Source organism: Sinohyriopsis cumingii, chromosome 2 (genome assembly GCF_028554795.1).
Source record: "Sinohyriopsis cumingii isolate HCF-2022 chromosome 2, ASM2855479v2, whole genome shotgun sequence".
Classification (NCBI taxonomy): Eukaryota; Metazoa; Mollusca; class Bivalvia; order Unionida; family Unionidae; genus Sinohyriopsis; species Sinohyriopsis cumingii.
The window spans coordinates 65,528,795-65,541,826 of NC_142962.1; the positions used below are offsets into that span (position 1 = coordinate 65,528,795).

The 13,032-nt window shown below is 32.6% G+C and overlaps 1 protein-coding gene across 1 annotated transcript in view; it reads left to right on the forward strand.

Moving 5' to 3' along the window:
* Positions 1–13,032, forward strand: part of LOC149805066 (transcription factor IIIB 90 kDa subunit-like) — a 113,421-nt gene that overhangs the window by 88,944 nt on the left and 11,445 nt on the right. Inside the window, exon 16 of the mRNA XM_089947014.1 lies at positions 1,646–1,754. Coding sequence (XP_089803140.1) covers positions 1,646–1,754 — 109 coding nt within the window. The remainder of the gene's footprint in view (positions 1–1,645; positions 1,755–13,032) is intronic.

A 13,032-nucleotide genomic window follows, 5' to 3' on the forward strand; every position in this document is an offset into this window, starting at 1 on the left:
GTTCACTTGTGCAAGTTTCTTTCGTGGGAATGGAGCTATAGCATATGGAGTTACAGCATTCGTAGTGATCATTCTTGGGATTGAAATTAATTGTGGGCGATTTTATTGTTGTGGTTTATTTTTTTGTTCTGGTTTATTTTTTTATTTTTGTATTATTGTAGAGGTAAAAAAAATCATTAATTTACATGAATAATGTTTAAACTAAACATATATTTAGTGAAGAAGCGAAATCTTTATAGTAAAATAATTATTTTGTCACAACAATAATTCACAGGTGGTACAACAGAACATATAGGACTTTTCTTGTTTAGAAGAAATGAAAATCGAAGACATAATGTATTAATCAGGAGTTCTCTGCAAAAATCAGAAGATATTATAAAATCAGGAGGTAGGCATGGAGCAACCCCAAAAATCTGGAGTTTTTTTTTTTCCTCCCGACATGAAAGTTGACAGGTATTGTGTAAGGTTGTTTACATCAAATAAACCACAATTCGTCTTTTACGGTATTAACATAATTTTCGAAGCATTATTTCCAAAACTCTATTAATAAAAACAGAAAATTAAATAAATTACTTTTCAAACAAGTTTATACCATTTCTTTTTAATAATCATGCACGCAACCTTGTGATAAGTATACATGTAATTTTTTTAAATGCAAGTTTGCCTAAATAAATGCATTTAGAACTTACCTCGTGCAGCTTGAGATACCTTGGAGTTGTAAGTTGCCTTATACGCAGGTCATGCACTTTTAGTGTTTATACCTGTTCATTTAGGGGGCCGGCTTATACGGTAATAGTAAGGTCAGGGACGATTTATCAATAAATAATTTCTGTAATTGATTTGGTAGCATACTCAACTGAATTGCATTTTTTATATTTTATTGTCATTGGTCATACTACTTTATGGGTCATCAGTTCTTCCTAAACAAGCATTTTTTAAGAGAATGGCATTGGTTAGGTTTCACATACAGTCCAACTCCTACTACTTGTACTGAGAGGTAAATATTTGATTTAAAGAAGTTTTAAATCAGCAAAGAACTGACAAACTGTTAATACTTATATTAAATTCACTAGTACATAAAAAATTCTTATTGGATGCTGTTGTAAAGTGGGAAATTAGAATTGCAGATTACTAGAGTAATGGAATTACTTATCCACATGAAAAAACTTAAAACATTTAAGAAACATTAAATTTTTTGTAAATTTGCAGATCTAGAGATATGTGTGGTTATTGAATCCACCTCCATCCCAATGATGATAGTTAAAAACCAAAAACAAAGGAACAATCCAAGTTGGCTGTTGCAAGCAAAAGGGACCACTCCTTATTATTAGACCCCAGTAGAAAAATCAGTGGTGTGGCAGTTATGATCATTAATTGATTTTTAAACTCAGCATGAATGCCATATATACTCAGTTATTAGTTGGGTCCGACTGCAAACATTACAGACCCAGATCATTATGTGTGATTTTATCAGTTGGATAGGACTAATCAGTGGAATGAATAGCATAAACCATGATCTGCCAGCACATTATGGTATTCCTGATCGGGGTTTATATTGTTTGCAGTTAGGACTACACTTATAAGCAAGTATATATTGTACTATTCAAAAAATTGAATTCATGATAAAATGCTTGTCTTCTGACAGGGTCCTCCTAGTAAGAGGATGAGATTTATGGATGTCAAGACAGAGAACAAGATACCTGAAGTTGTCATAGAAACAGGGCCTGTGCAGTATATAACAGAAGAAAAGGAAGGTATGGAACTACTTCTTAGAGTATGTAAGCTCTGTATCACTAAGTAATAAAAAATTCCCCATTTACAAAATGTTTGATCAGTTGGAAAAGATCATTGAAATACAACCTCTCTAGGTGTTTTATTTAATTATCACCTAACAGTGTATATTTGATGGTAATATGTACCATATATACACATTTATAAGTCAAGTCAAACTAAAAAGAAAAAAGATCCTGATCTGCCATAGCATAATATGCATGCAGATCAGTGTCAATGTTGTTAAACTGATTAATCCTAACAAACTGCACAGATCTAGATCTGCTGACACATTATGTACAGCAGATCTGGACCTGTGCGGTTAGCAGTTGAACTCGTTTTATAAGCAAGTACATATGGTAATGTTGATTTGTTTTACAGAAAAACTGCATTTTCTATAAAGAGGATTTAAGTATCCTACTAAAGGCTTTGAAGAATAGAATCATTTTGATTAGAACAGATTTGATTGGTCAATTTGAAATTTTCAAAAATGAAGCTGTGGCTCATGTTGAAAAGGAAAAAAAGTACATGATTTATATGCAGTGTCTAAAGCTTATTTTGGACAACACTTTCTTGTTTACATAGCTGGTCATGAATATACCATTAGTATGAATATACCATTTGTATAAACATGATTTTAAGGTGACGATAAAATTTGAGCATATTCCACCTTTTATGCACATTCAGATTCTTTCCTGCCATAGCAGAATCCATAGATCTGGTCCCATTTGCATACAATTTCTCAGCTTAAATGTGTGCTTAACTATAATTTGTGTTCCTTTATAAAATAAAGTATGACAAAGTCAAATTTTCATAAAGTTTCTAAAAGGTTGAATATAATATGACCAACTTGTTATAACACATCAGTTTAACACATTTCTCACTTAGTACTATAAAATATGTAAATTTTAGCTGAAAGTGTGGTCCTCAAGTTGCAATTATTTTGATCAACAGAAACCTTAAGTACCACTATTTTAAATTGATATTTTGATTTTTTTATCCACATATTGTTCTATTGATACAGGATTTATTAACCAAACAGGTATGTCAGCATATAGACGCTGTGACTAATAATAGCATAGTCCAGACTTGCCTTAAAAATAAAAAAATAAAAACAGTTTAAAGTATTGTGAAATTTTCTGGTCCATACAGTATTACAGCTCCAATTAAGGAAATCTAGATCAGCAAAAGTATGAAATATTCTTTGAAACTTACAGTTTCAGGCCTTGCCTTTAGTTCAGGCAATCAACACAGGTGTCATATTGAGTACCTTGATTAGAAACACAAACATAAGGTCAGCAGAAATATATTATCAGCTATGAAGTGTGCATTTTAAAAGGACTTTATTCATCCTAAAATGTGCAGACTGAAATAATTTTAAGTTTTTAAGTAAAACCTGTCTTCAGAGACTAGGTTTTCCATGCAGAAATGAATTGATTATCTTGTGTTGTGACATGTCAAGATGTTATGGTGGATATCATATCAACTCCTTTTTCATTTAAGAGTAGTTTGATAGCGCAAGTCTTTTAGTGAACCACCTGCCTTGAGAGACCATTTGTATTTTTTTGGCAGAAGGGGTGGTTTTTGAGACTGGTTTTTACTGTATAGCAAGCAATTGATTGTTTTCCTGACGTTGGGTAATAAACTGTTTTCAATACAACAAATTGTTGGGGATGTGTATCAGTAAATGAACTTGCTTGTAACCAGTGGTAATACCAAAATGACTTGAGATTTTGTGACTCTTGTGCTACAGTGGCAAAACCCCTAGCCTTTTTTAAGTAAATACCCACCTACCTGTTCTCAGTAACCCTACAGTCAAGTTCAGATTGACAATAGAGATGGTTATAATTGTAGTCAAAGATAAAATTGAAATGCAAATTAAAGCAAAATGACCTTTTACTTTTCTTTAAAACTGCATACACAGATTGTTTTCTTTTTTTAACATTTTTCAATCTTTTTTTTGTTGTTTAAAAATTACATTTTGATATTAAAAGTCAAGATTAAAATTTAAATTATTTTTTAACCAAATATATACATTTCTTCCAAATTTGTTCACTTTGTCACATTCAGATGTATTAAAGGAATATTGTTTTATATCTGTTTATAAAAGCTAGCATAACATTTATTTGAATCTACTTTACCTTTCCTATAAAGAACTGAATTTGTGACTAAATTTTGATGCAATATTTTACACTAAACATCTTTAAGTTTCATATATGATATTCTTGAGAGAGAAAAAATGAAAATTTCCATTGATGAAAAGTTACATTTTCTCACCTTCATTATTGATTTATTTAATGCTTCTTCTGATTGTAAATCCCATATTTAATTTAAATTGAAGAAAATTACTTCCCATATTCTAAAACGTCCTTTTTCTCAATCAAATTTTACATTCAATTCAGAACAAATCCTATCAATAAGGTATTTGCTGGCATTTGTTTTTTTAATATTCATATTCAGTGTAGATATTTTATACAAATTGATTGTTTGTAGAGTATTTTTTAATGGGTCCTCAGTTCCATTTATATTTGGTTATCTGCCCAGGTCAGCCTGTGTTAGCTGCTTTGGTGTGTCCATGGGAAACTCACTGAGCTCCCATTTCCTGAGCAGTTGTTAAAAATGACATTAAAACTAACAAAAACGAAAAAACAAAATAAGCCATTAATACAGATATTCCATTTACCATCTATGCTTGCTTATAAGTTGTATCCAACTACAGGCTGCATAGAACCATATCTGTCATTCCAGTAAGCTCTGGCAGGTCTGGGTCTATACAGTTTGTTAGGACTAATCATTAGAACAAACAAGATAGACCCTGATTTGCCATATATGTCATCAGATCAAGGTTGATGTTGTTGCAGTTAGACCAGACATATAGTGTAAATATGATACATAATTAGATGGATTTTAGTTGCTTTTTGGTGTAACAAAGCATCTTCTAATAGACCTTTATCATGGTCAATCATAAACTGACCAGTGCAAGAAAAAATGCACTGGTAACAATATATCTTATGCAGTCAAGCATTTCAGACCTACTCTGTTAATTGGAAGGCAATTATCAACTACACTTAAGTCAACCATACATGAAGCACATTGCACAATACTAGCAGATGTAGTCAAAGAGACCAACAACAAGTGTAATTAGGTGTATATCATTAGTAAACAAACATTTCAACAGGATTACATATTTAAAGTGATCTTTGATATCTTTAATCAACATACATAAACAACTGAACAAAAGGAAAGGAAAACAATGGCACCACAGATGGTATCTGTCACCATAATTCAAACAAGATGGTATAAATGAAGTCTAAAGTTACTCTTTCATCATCATCATTTAAATAGTGTTCCATTGTGAATTGTGATCACCTATGTATAATCATTCAAATATCAGTAGTTAATTTATTCTCTTTATTAGGACTAATCAGTAGAACAAACAACATAGACCCTGATGTGCCAGCTCATTAGGTGTCATCAGATCAGGGTTGATGTTGTTTGCAGTTAGACCAGACATATAGTGTAAATATGATACATTGTTGTTACTTTTAGTCATTTTCCTCCAGAGAGGAAATAAATACATTGTAATGGTATTCCCTTGCCTACATCCTCTGTGTAGCTTGAAATAATTTAATACACAAAAGTCATGTATAAACCATTTAGTAAAATACATATTCACAATTTTGCCCCATTAATGAGTTATGTGCCATATTCACATACAGATTGACCAAAGTTTAAATCAACATTAGTTCTGAATTTCCATGCAACAAATAAAAGACTTCTTCTACATCGATGGATAATACTAAACCAGGATTTTCTTGTCCTTTAGTTACAAATAGGATTTGTGACATTATGTTTACTTTATTTTTTAATATAAGTAAATAACAGTATCCTCATCTGTACTATAAAAATATTTATTTCATTTTCTAAATGATTAGTTTGTTTCAATTTGAATTTCTCTCATTTAGCTTCCAGTTTTTGTTTGCTCCACATTTTAATATAGACTTTCACATGTATCAAGAAAAGGTGGTTTTTTTTTAGATGTTACTAGTAATGTTTCATTTAGGATCACAAAAACAAATACCATTCAAATAAAAATCTCCTTCTACTTAAGACTTACAAAAATGGTACTTACAGCTGCCTCGCTTGGTGCTCAGCATTAAGAGGTTAGTGTTAGGACTGGTCGGACTGGTGTCAGGATAATGTGACTAGGTGGGACATCATGCTACATGTCTGCGGCATGATGCCTGAGTGCTAGACATCACTTAAACTGCCACACTGCAGACATCGTAGCGATATGACTGAAAAATTGTTAAAGCTTACGTTAAAAATCCAAATCACACACACACACTCCTTCTACTTAGTCATCCCTTTTAGCTCACCTCTAGGAAATAGAGGTAAACTATTATACCAACCCTGCACACCCTCATTGAATATATACCATTCCTTCATCCTAGGTTCTAGACAAGTTTTGAATGGGTTTGGAGCATGTACCCTACAGAGAATGGGGTTCAGGTAGCTAAATTGGTACTTTGATATACAGTAGTTGTACATTCTTAGTTATGGTTTTGTGTTTAGATGAGGTTTTTTGCACACACAACAGTATTTATACTGTTTAATCTAGATTCATGAAACTGGGTCACAGTCAAGTATATTTCATGCTTCGCTGACTTTAGTTAAGTGTTTTATGTTTATTGATCAAGCTGTATTCATGCTAGAAGCATCAAACTAGCTGAATGTGGTCTCTGTCTGTATAGCATACCATTATTGCAAAAGATTGTAACTGTGATCTACATTTCACATTTTGCAGGCCAAGGTTAATTCTTTCATTTACCTCATGACCCAAAACAACTAAATAGGCTTTGGCACCCTCTGTGTGTGTATATGTGTGTGTGTGTGTGTGTTTAATGATGCTTCACTTGCATTGGTTAAATGTTGTTTCAAGTTCATTTCTTCATTTCTGTTGATGCTAGAATCATCAAACTGGATGATTTTATGCATCTCTATTATTACCACAACCATACCACAAAAAAAATGTCACTGTGACCTATATTTTACATTTTACTGATTTAGGTTTTTGCATTTAGGTTTTATGACTAAATAGGATTTTAGCACTGTGTGTGTGTGTGTGTGTATATATATATATATATATATATATATATATATATATATATATATATATAAGTTGAGGAGATGCATCTTGATGAGTAGTACACCCTTGTCAGAGAAGTAAGTCACTAAGACCTTTATTTCATGCTCACTGACTTTGATGATAACATTCATCTCTGTTACTACCACACTCTTACACAAAAGAGGCACATTGTGTCCAGTATTTCATCTTTCACTGGCTTTGGCCAAGTTTTTGCATTTAGCTCATGACCACATGAGTTTTTAGCATGCTTTATGTTTACTATCTTACCTGGAATCCAAAAAGTTGGTGAGTGGATGCATTTTGATGTGTTCTATATCCTTTTTGCTAAAAGAAGTCTCTACTTAAATGGATGATCATATACTTTAATTTAAAAAGTGCATAGAACATCTGGAACTTGAAACTATAGCATAGTTTATATTGATCCAACATGCCATCAATCAACATGGACTCATCCTACCGCAGAAGCTGTATGCTGACAGCTTTGGATTAAATACTTGAAATTATATTGTTTTGCATGATCTCAACACACTAAACAAAAGTTTTTATAGCCAAATTGACTAGGTAAAATATGCAAAGATATGCTGTATTTCTAGAGCTCTAAAAGCCCTGATAATTCTGAGATAATTTGTTTCTGTTTCAGTCATCTTCAAAGGTAAATTTTACATTAAAACTTTGTTTCCACTTCTTCCATATGAGTGTGAAGAAAAGAAAACAGAAACTGAATGAAAAGAACAATAAACTAAAGAGATGGTAAAGAATCAAAGAATAAACATTAGCTCATTACAGTTTTCGGAAGAATATGTGTGTAGATACATATCATCCTTACTGTGGGTTTCATTAACCAAACACTGGATATTATCTGCAGAAAAGGTTCTATCTAGTCCACAAGATCCCTACTGTCATTTTTAAATTATATATTCAATAGATTGAATACATAAATATATAAAGAACAACAAAATAATAACCACTTCTACATTCTAACTACTTTGTAAGTTACAAAAGTGTAAATGCCTGCCAAAATATATTACTGCAAATTTATAACCTAGTAATTGATCGTTGTATAAATACAGGTACATGAATTAGCTTTTAAAAAAGTTTGGAAGTTTTGTTATATTTAATTCATTGTTTTGGTTTGGGAAGAATGAAATCTTGGGAAAAAGTTGCAGGGACAGTAGAAGTAAACCATGTAAACTGTTTGAATTAGGAATATTCTTTTCATCTTGAGCAGGTAAGGGGTATCTTTAAGTTTTTGTTTTTTTTATGTTGTTATTGTTGAGTGAAATCAAATTTCTTGGGCTCAGAAACTTGTTATATCCAAAGGCGCCACCCGCACCCCACTCAATTTTGCATCAAAACATGTTTTGGCCTATATCCATAAAACTTAATAGCTAAACACCACATCCCCCACCCCACCCCGGAAAATAATTCTGCGGGTGCCCCTGTTTATATTGTGAAGTACAAGTACACGTAATGGATGACCTCTTCAAGAGAATTGTTCCGAGTACATGAAGCCTAAATGTTATCACATACGGTACATGCCCTTTTGATATGATGCAATTAATGCAGTGTAGTTTCCTGCATGACAGTGACGACAGAAGATAGTACCTAGTTCGTTTTAGCAGGCCACAGAACCTTTAACGATATTAAGTGTTTTCAAATTTGTTAATGCACCAGTAGATATTTATACTACACTAATGTTGCACTAGCACCGGACAGGCTCTTAAATTAATGGATGTAGATATTTTTTTCAAAGCGAGTTGTAAAATTTGCAGGGCTGTTCAAATCTGATTTCCCATACTAATCTTTTTCAACGAGTGTTTTTTTTTTTTTTTTTTTTCTTCTCCTATTTCAAAACAAATTGGGCAAGCACTAGTTTTCATACTTTAATCTCGTTATCTACCTGTATCTGGCAATTTATGCCCTCCAGGCTTTCTGAATGTTTGAAACTAACCTCACTTCTACTGCTTGACTGCATATTGGACTAAGTGGCCAAATTATTGGCCAATCAGAAGTACTTCTAATAAAACAAAACAAATCCGGTGTGGTTAATTAACAGTATTGTAAATGACCTTGTGGTTTTCTCACTACAGATATGCTCAAGCACCCTTTGAAATCTGACGAAGTCAATGCAATGAAATATTGAAAGGCACTTTACCGACTAAGTGTTCATTTCCTTGATTAGCTAATTACATGATATCAACGAATCTTTAATTTCGTTAATTGATTATACATGGATCAACTTAAATATGCGACATTTCATTTGAAGCAAGTATATTAATTAAGAAGTTGTCAGTGCTTGTATTTTAACCAAAAATGTATATCCTGAACACATTAGTAGAAATAATTGTCAAAATGAGGTGATCTTTTCTATTTTGGTTAAATTGAGTTTATTTTCACAATGATGGTCATAACGGAAATTCAGCAAAGGAAAATTCATATAGAAATAGATGGTTAAAACGTAATGTAGCAACTCTAAGGTAACTATTTCTCCAGTGAGCAATAAGAGACAGGCCAAAAGTGCAGATAGATAAACTGCGGCCCATAAAGAACGATTGAACTTTAAAAGCCAAATGGATAATTGCACTGCTTACTTTTCTAGTTTTGTTTCCTGTTACATGTCTGTGGACACAAACTAAGTAACAGAAAGAAGCAAAACCAACAAGTTTTGTAAAACTTAACAAAGAATTTATTTTTCAGTCATAAATGAAAATGTGAGAAGAACTTAAGCATTTTGAAGTGAATCCAAACTAATCCATATGACCGCTCCAGTGGTCTAGTGGTTAGAGTGTCCACCTCGGATGCGGAAGGTTGCGGGTTTGAACCCGGTCTGAGTCATACCAAAGACTTATAAAAATGGTACTAACAGCAACCTCGCTAGGCGCTCAGCATTAAGAGGTTAGTGTTAGGACTGGTCGGCCTGGTTTCAGGTAATGTGACTGGATAGGACATTGAACATGTCTGCAACATTGATGCCCGAGTGCTAGACATCACTATAATCTGCCACTGTGCAGACATCGCAGCGATATTACTGAAAAATTGTTAAAGCTACGTTAAAAATCCAAATCACACACACACACACACTAATTCTTATAAAGGTCTATGAAAGTCCTAAATGAAAGAAAAGTTCCTTATAAATTTCAAAATGTACTGGTCCTTCAACAACCGAAAAGATGTTACTATGGCATTGTCCTGAATTCCTTCGAATAAATTATAACAGTTTGAAAATAATATTGTAGTTCAGACTTTCTATTTCCATTGAACAGTCCAAACAGGTGTTTTTCCTTTCGAATCATATCTAAATACAACATAAAACACGTCTACAGACTTGTGACAGGAACACAAGAAATGTGCATAACAAATGCAATAAGAAATATCTTACTAAAGGTGCACAATTTTCTGCTGAATTCATTTGTTACAGGACATGAAAAGATGGCGATTAAACAAAAAGGCAAGTTCTGATGACATTCAGGTTGACAGAGTCACGTCAGTACTTTACTGAGGTCTGAATTTCATGAGCCTTTTGAAGAAAACTACGACCATTTTAAGACCCTTTGGTCACAAGAATTCTTCTTTGATACACACATCAAAAATGCAATTGCTGAACATTCTATGAGACCTTTTTTTAGAACGGTTTGGAATCTTTAACTCATTCTTCGGAATAACTACCAATCCATCAGAAGGTATGAACAACATGTTTAAAGCCATGCAATCCCGCTGAGAATTTCCAATTGACTTCATTGTTTTAGCAGGGTTTTCCATACAAAAACATGATTTCACGGAAAGATAATGTAGTAGAGCTGGCATTGGAAACTGAATTGAAATGTGAGTGGCATTTTGCAAAAAATGATGAGGAGGACATCCATTTTATTAAGTCGGATAGCAGTCCTGACAAATTGTAAAACAGGTGCAGGAAGTAGTATTGTCAGTCTCAAATAAGAGTAAAGATGAGGGTCAGACTGTTGAAGAAGATGAAGATCAGAAAGAAGAGAAAGAGAATGCCAGTGAAAGTATCTCAGTAACTACTGAAAATTTCTCTGATTTAAGTTGTAACAAAATGAAGAAGATAATTGTAAAACGATCAGTGACGTGATTATAAACAATGTAAATTCAACATTGATAATGGACAAAGATGACAACAAAATGGTCGGTCAAGAGAAGTTGCTTTCACAAGAATTTTTCTTGCTGATAAACAGATTAAGGATAATAAAATATTCTTTCTTGCTAGTATGAACGATTTCTTAGTTGAAGGAGTGAAGAGTAAAAAGTAATATACACTAAATTAGAGAAAACTAAGAACTTAACATTGCTATAAAAAAAAATCGAATACCAAGAGTTGCAACCAAAAAAAAAATCTGGCCAAAAGAAACCCTGTAAGACAGACTTTGATGTTACTCCAGCACCCGATTTGATGGAATCGTTGACGTCAAAACGTTTTGTTACTTCACTGCAAAATTAAGCCACGTGTTGGTGACCATAAATGTTTCTCGCCCATTGTTTATAAGACAAACTCAGTCAGAAGACAGGAATGTAAATTAAATGCCAAAAACACATTCCAAAATGAGTATTAAAACGCCTTTAAATGAAAATAAAACATCTTCGTTAAAAAGAAAATTGTCTATCATCAATTTAAGCAGCAAGTCAAGGAGGACAATATGTTTTGATGATGATTTATATTAAATTACAAAATCTGTCCAGAAATTATGAAATTTTGGATTGGCCTGATTTTTTATCAAAAACCTAGGATAATATCAAATGGACAAAGAACTTATTACAGATGAAAAGGGCTTGTTAAATGATGGCCATGTGACTGCAATGTGTACTTTATTGAAACGGCAATTCACAAGTATCCAAGGACTTAAAAGTACTCATAATATACCTCATTTCATTGACAAAATTAAAAAGTGGAATTTAGATACAGAAATGAAATCTGTTACAATACAGTCTGCCAAATTCATTTTAATGGTTCCAGTCATTGGGTCATCTCATTCAGAGATACTGAAGATAATGTATATGTTTTGGATGTTTTAAAATAAAACAGTAAATTCCTCCATGACCATTCACCTAGCTCAGATTTATGGAAATTCTGAATCAAAATACATTTGTGTAAACATTCCCATGTACAACAACAAAATGGTTCTGATTGTGGTTTATTTGCTACTGCCTTTCATTGTTTTTTAGGTGAAGGGTATATTTAAAATTTAACTCTTACAACTGATCTTTATTTACTTAAGATTTATAAAACAAGATAATTAAATCAATAAAAAGACACGAAAATACTGTGGTTTGTTTTCCAAAATTCAAACTTACATGTTGAGTGAGAAAGAGAGTTCATAATTCTAACAAATATGCATAAATTTGTTTCATTCTCTCAAATACAGATTGCGTCTCATGGAACTGGACTTTGAAGACATAGCATTATTTCAGTGAGATTTGACTCGTGATCTAGCTAATTAAAGTAGGCATCATTCATGTTTTGGATGACAGAAAAAAATTGGAGTCAAAAGCTCATTGTCATCTACATTAATTGTTTTAATAGGTTTTAAGCCAAGCAACAACTGTTTAATTTATGCAGTGTTAGGTCGGGTTTTGAAGAAAGTTGCTGTTTGTGGGTCTAAGGTTAGGAACTATTCAAGCAAAGTGAAGTGTTGGGTTATCTTTCATTTTGTGGTCCATCTTTTGGTGAATTGTTTTAGACCATTTATCTGCTGCTGTAAACCTTTTGTTAACATGCTGGTATTTATGAAATGATTAAATCCTTTCTTGAAGCTATATGGTGAAGCTTTTTTTTTTGTTGTAGCCATCAGTGCAGCTAAGTTTCAACAACATCCCATCATTTTAATTTTGTACATGGGTGGAATGGAGAGAAGTTTTTATATTTCTGGTCTACAGAATTTCATTCGTGAAGTCATGCAGCTTCTGAGTAAATGGGATAATGATGTTTCTACCAATAAAACTCAGAGACAAAAAGTTTTAAACCAGACATGTATTTTCTAACTATTAAATTGGATGAATGAAAATGCAGAACTTAACATTACCTGTTGTTTCAACTCTTTTAACTATAGCACTAATTTTGGTAGGATCTGCATGTGATGTAGGTAGCTACAGCAGACATC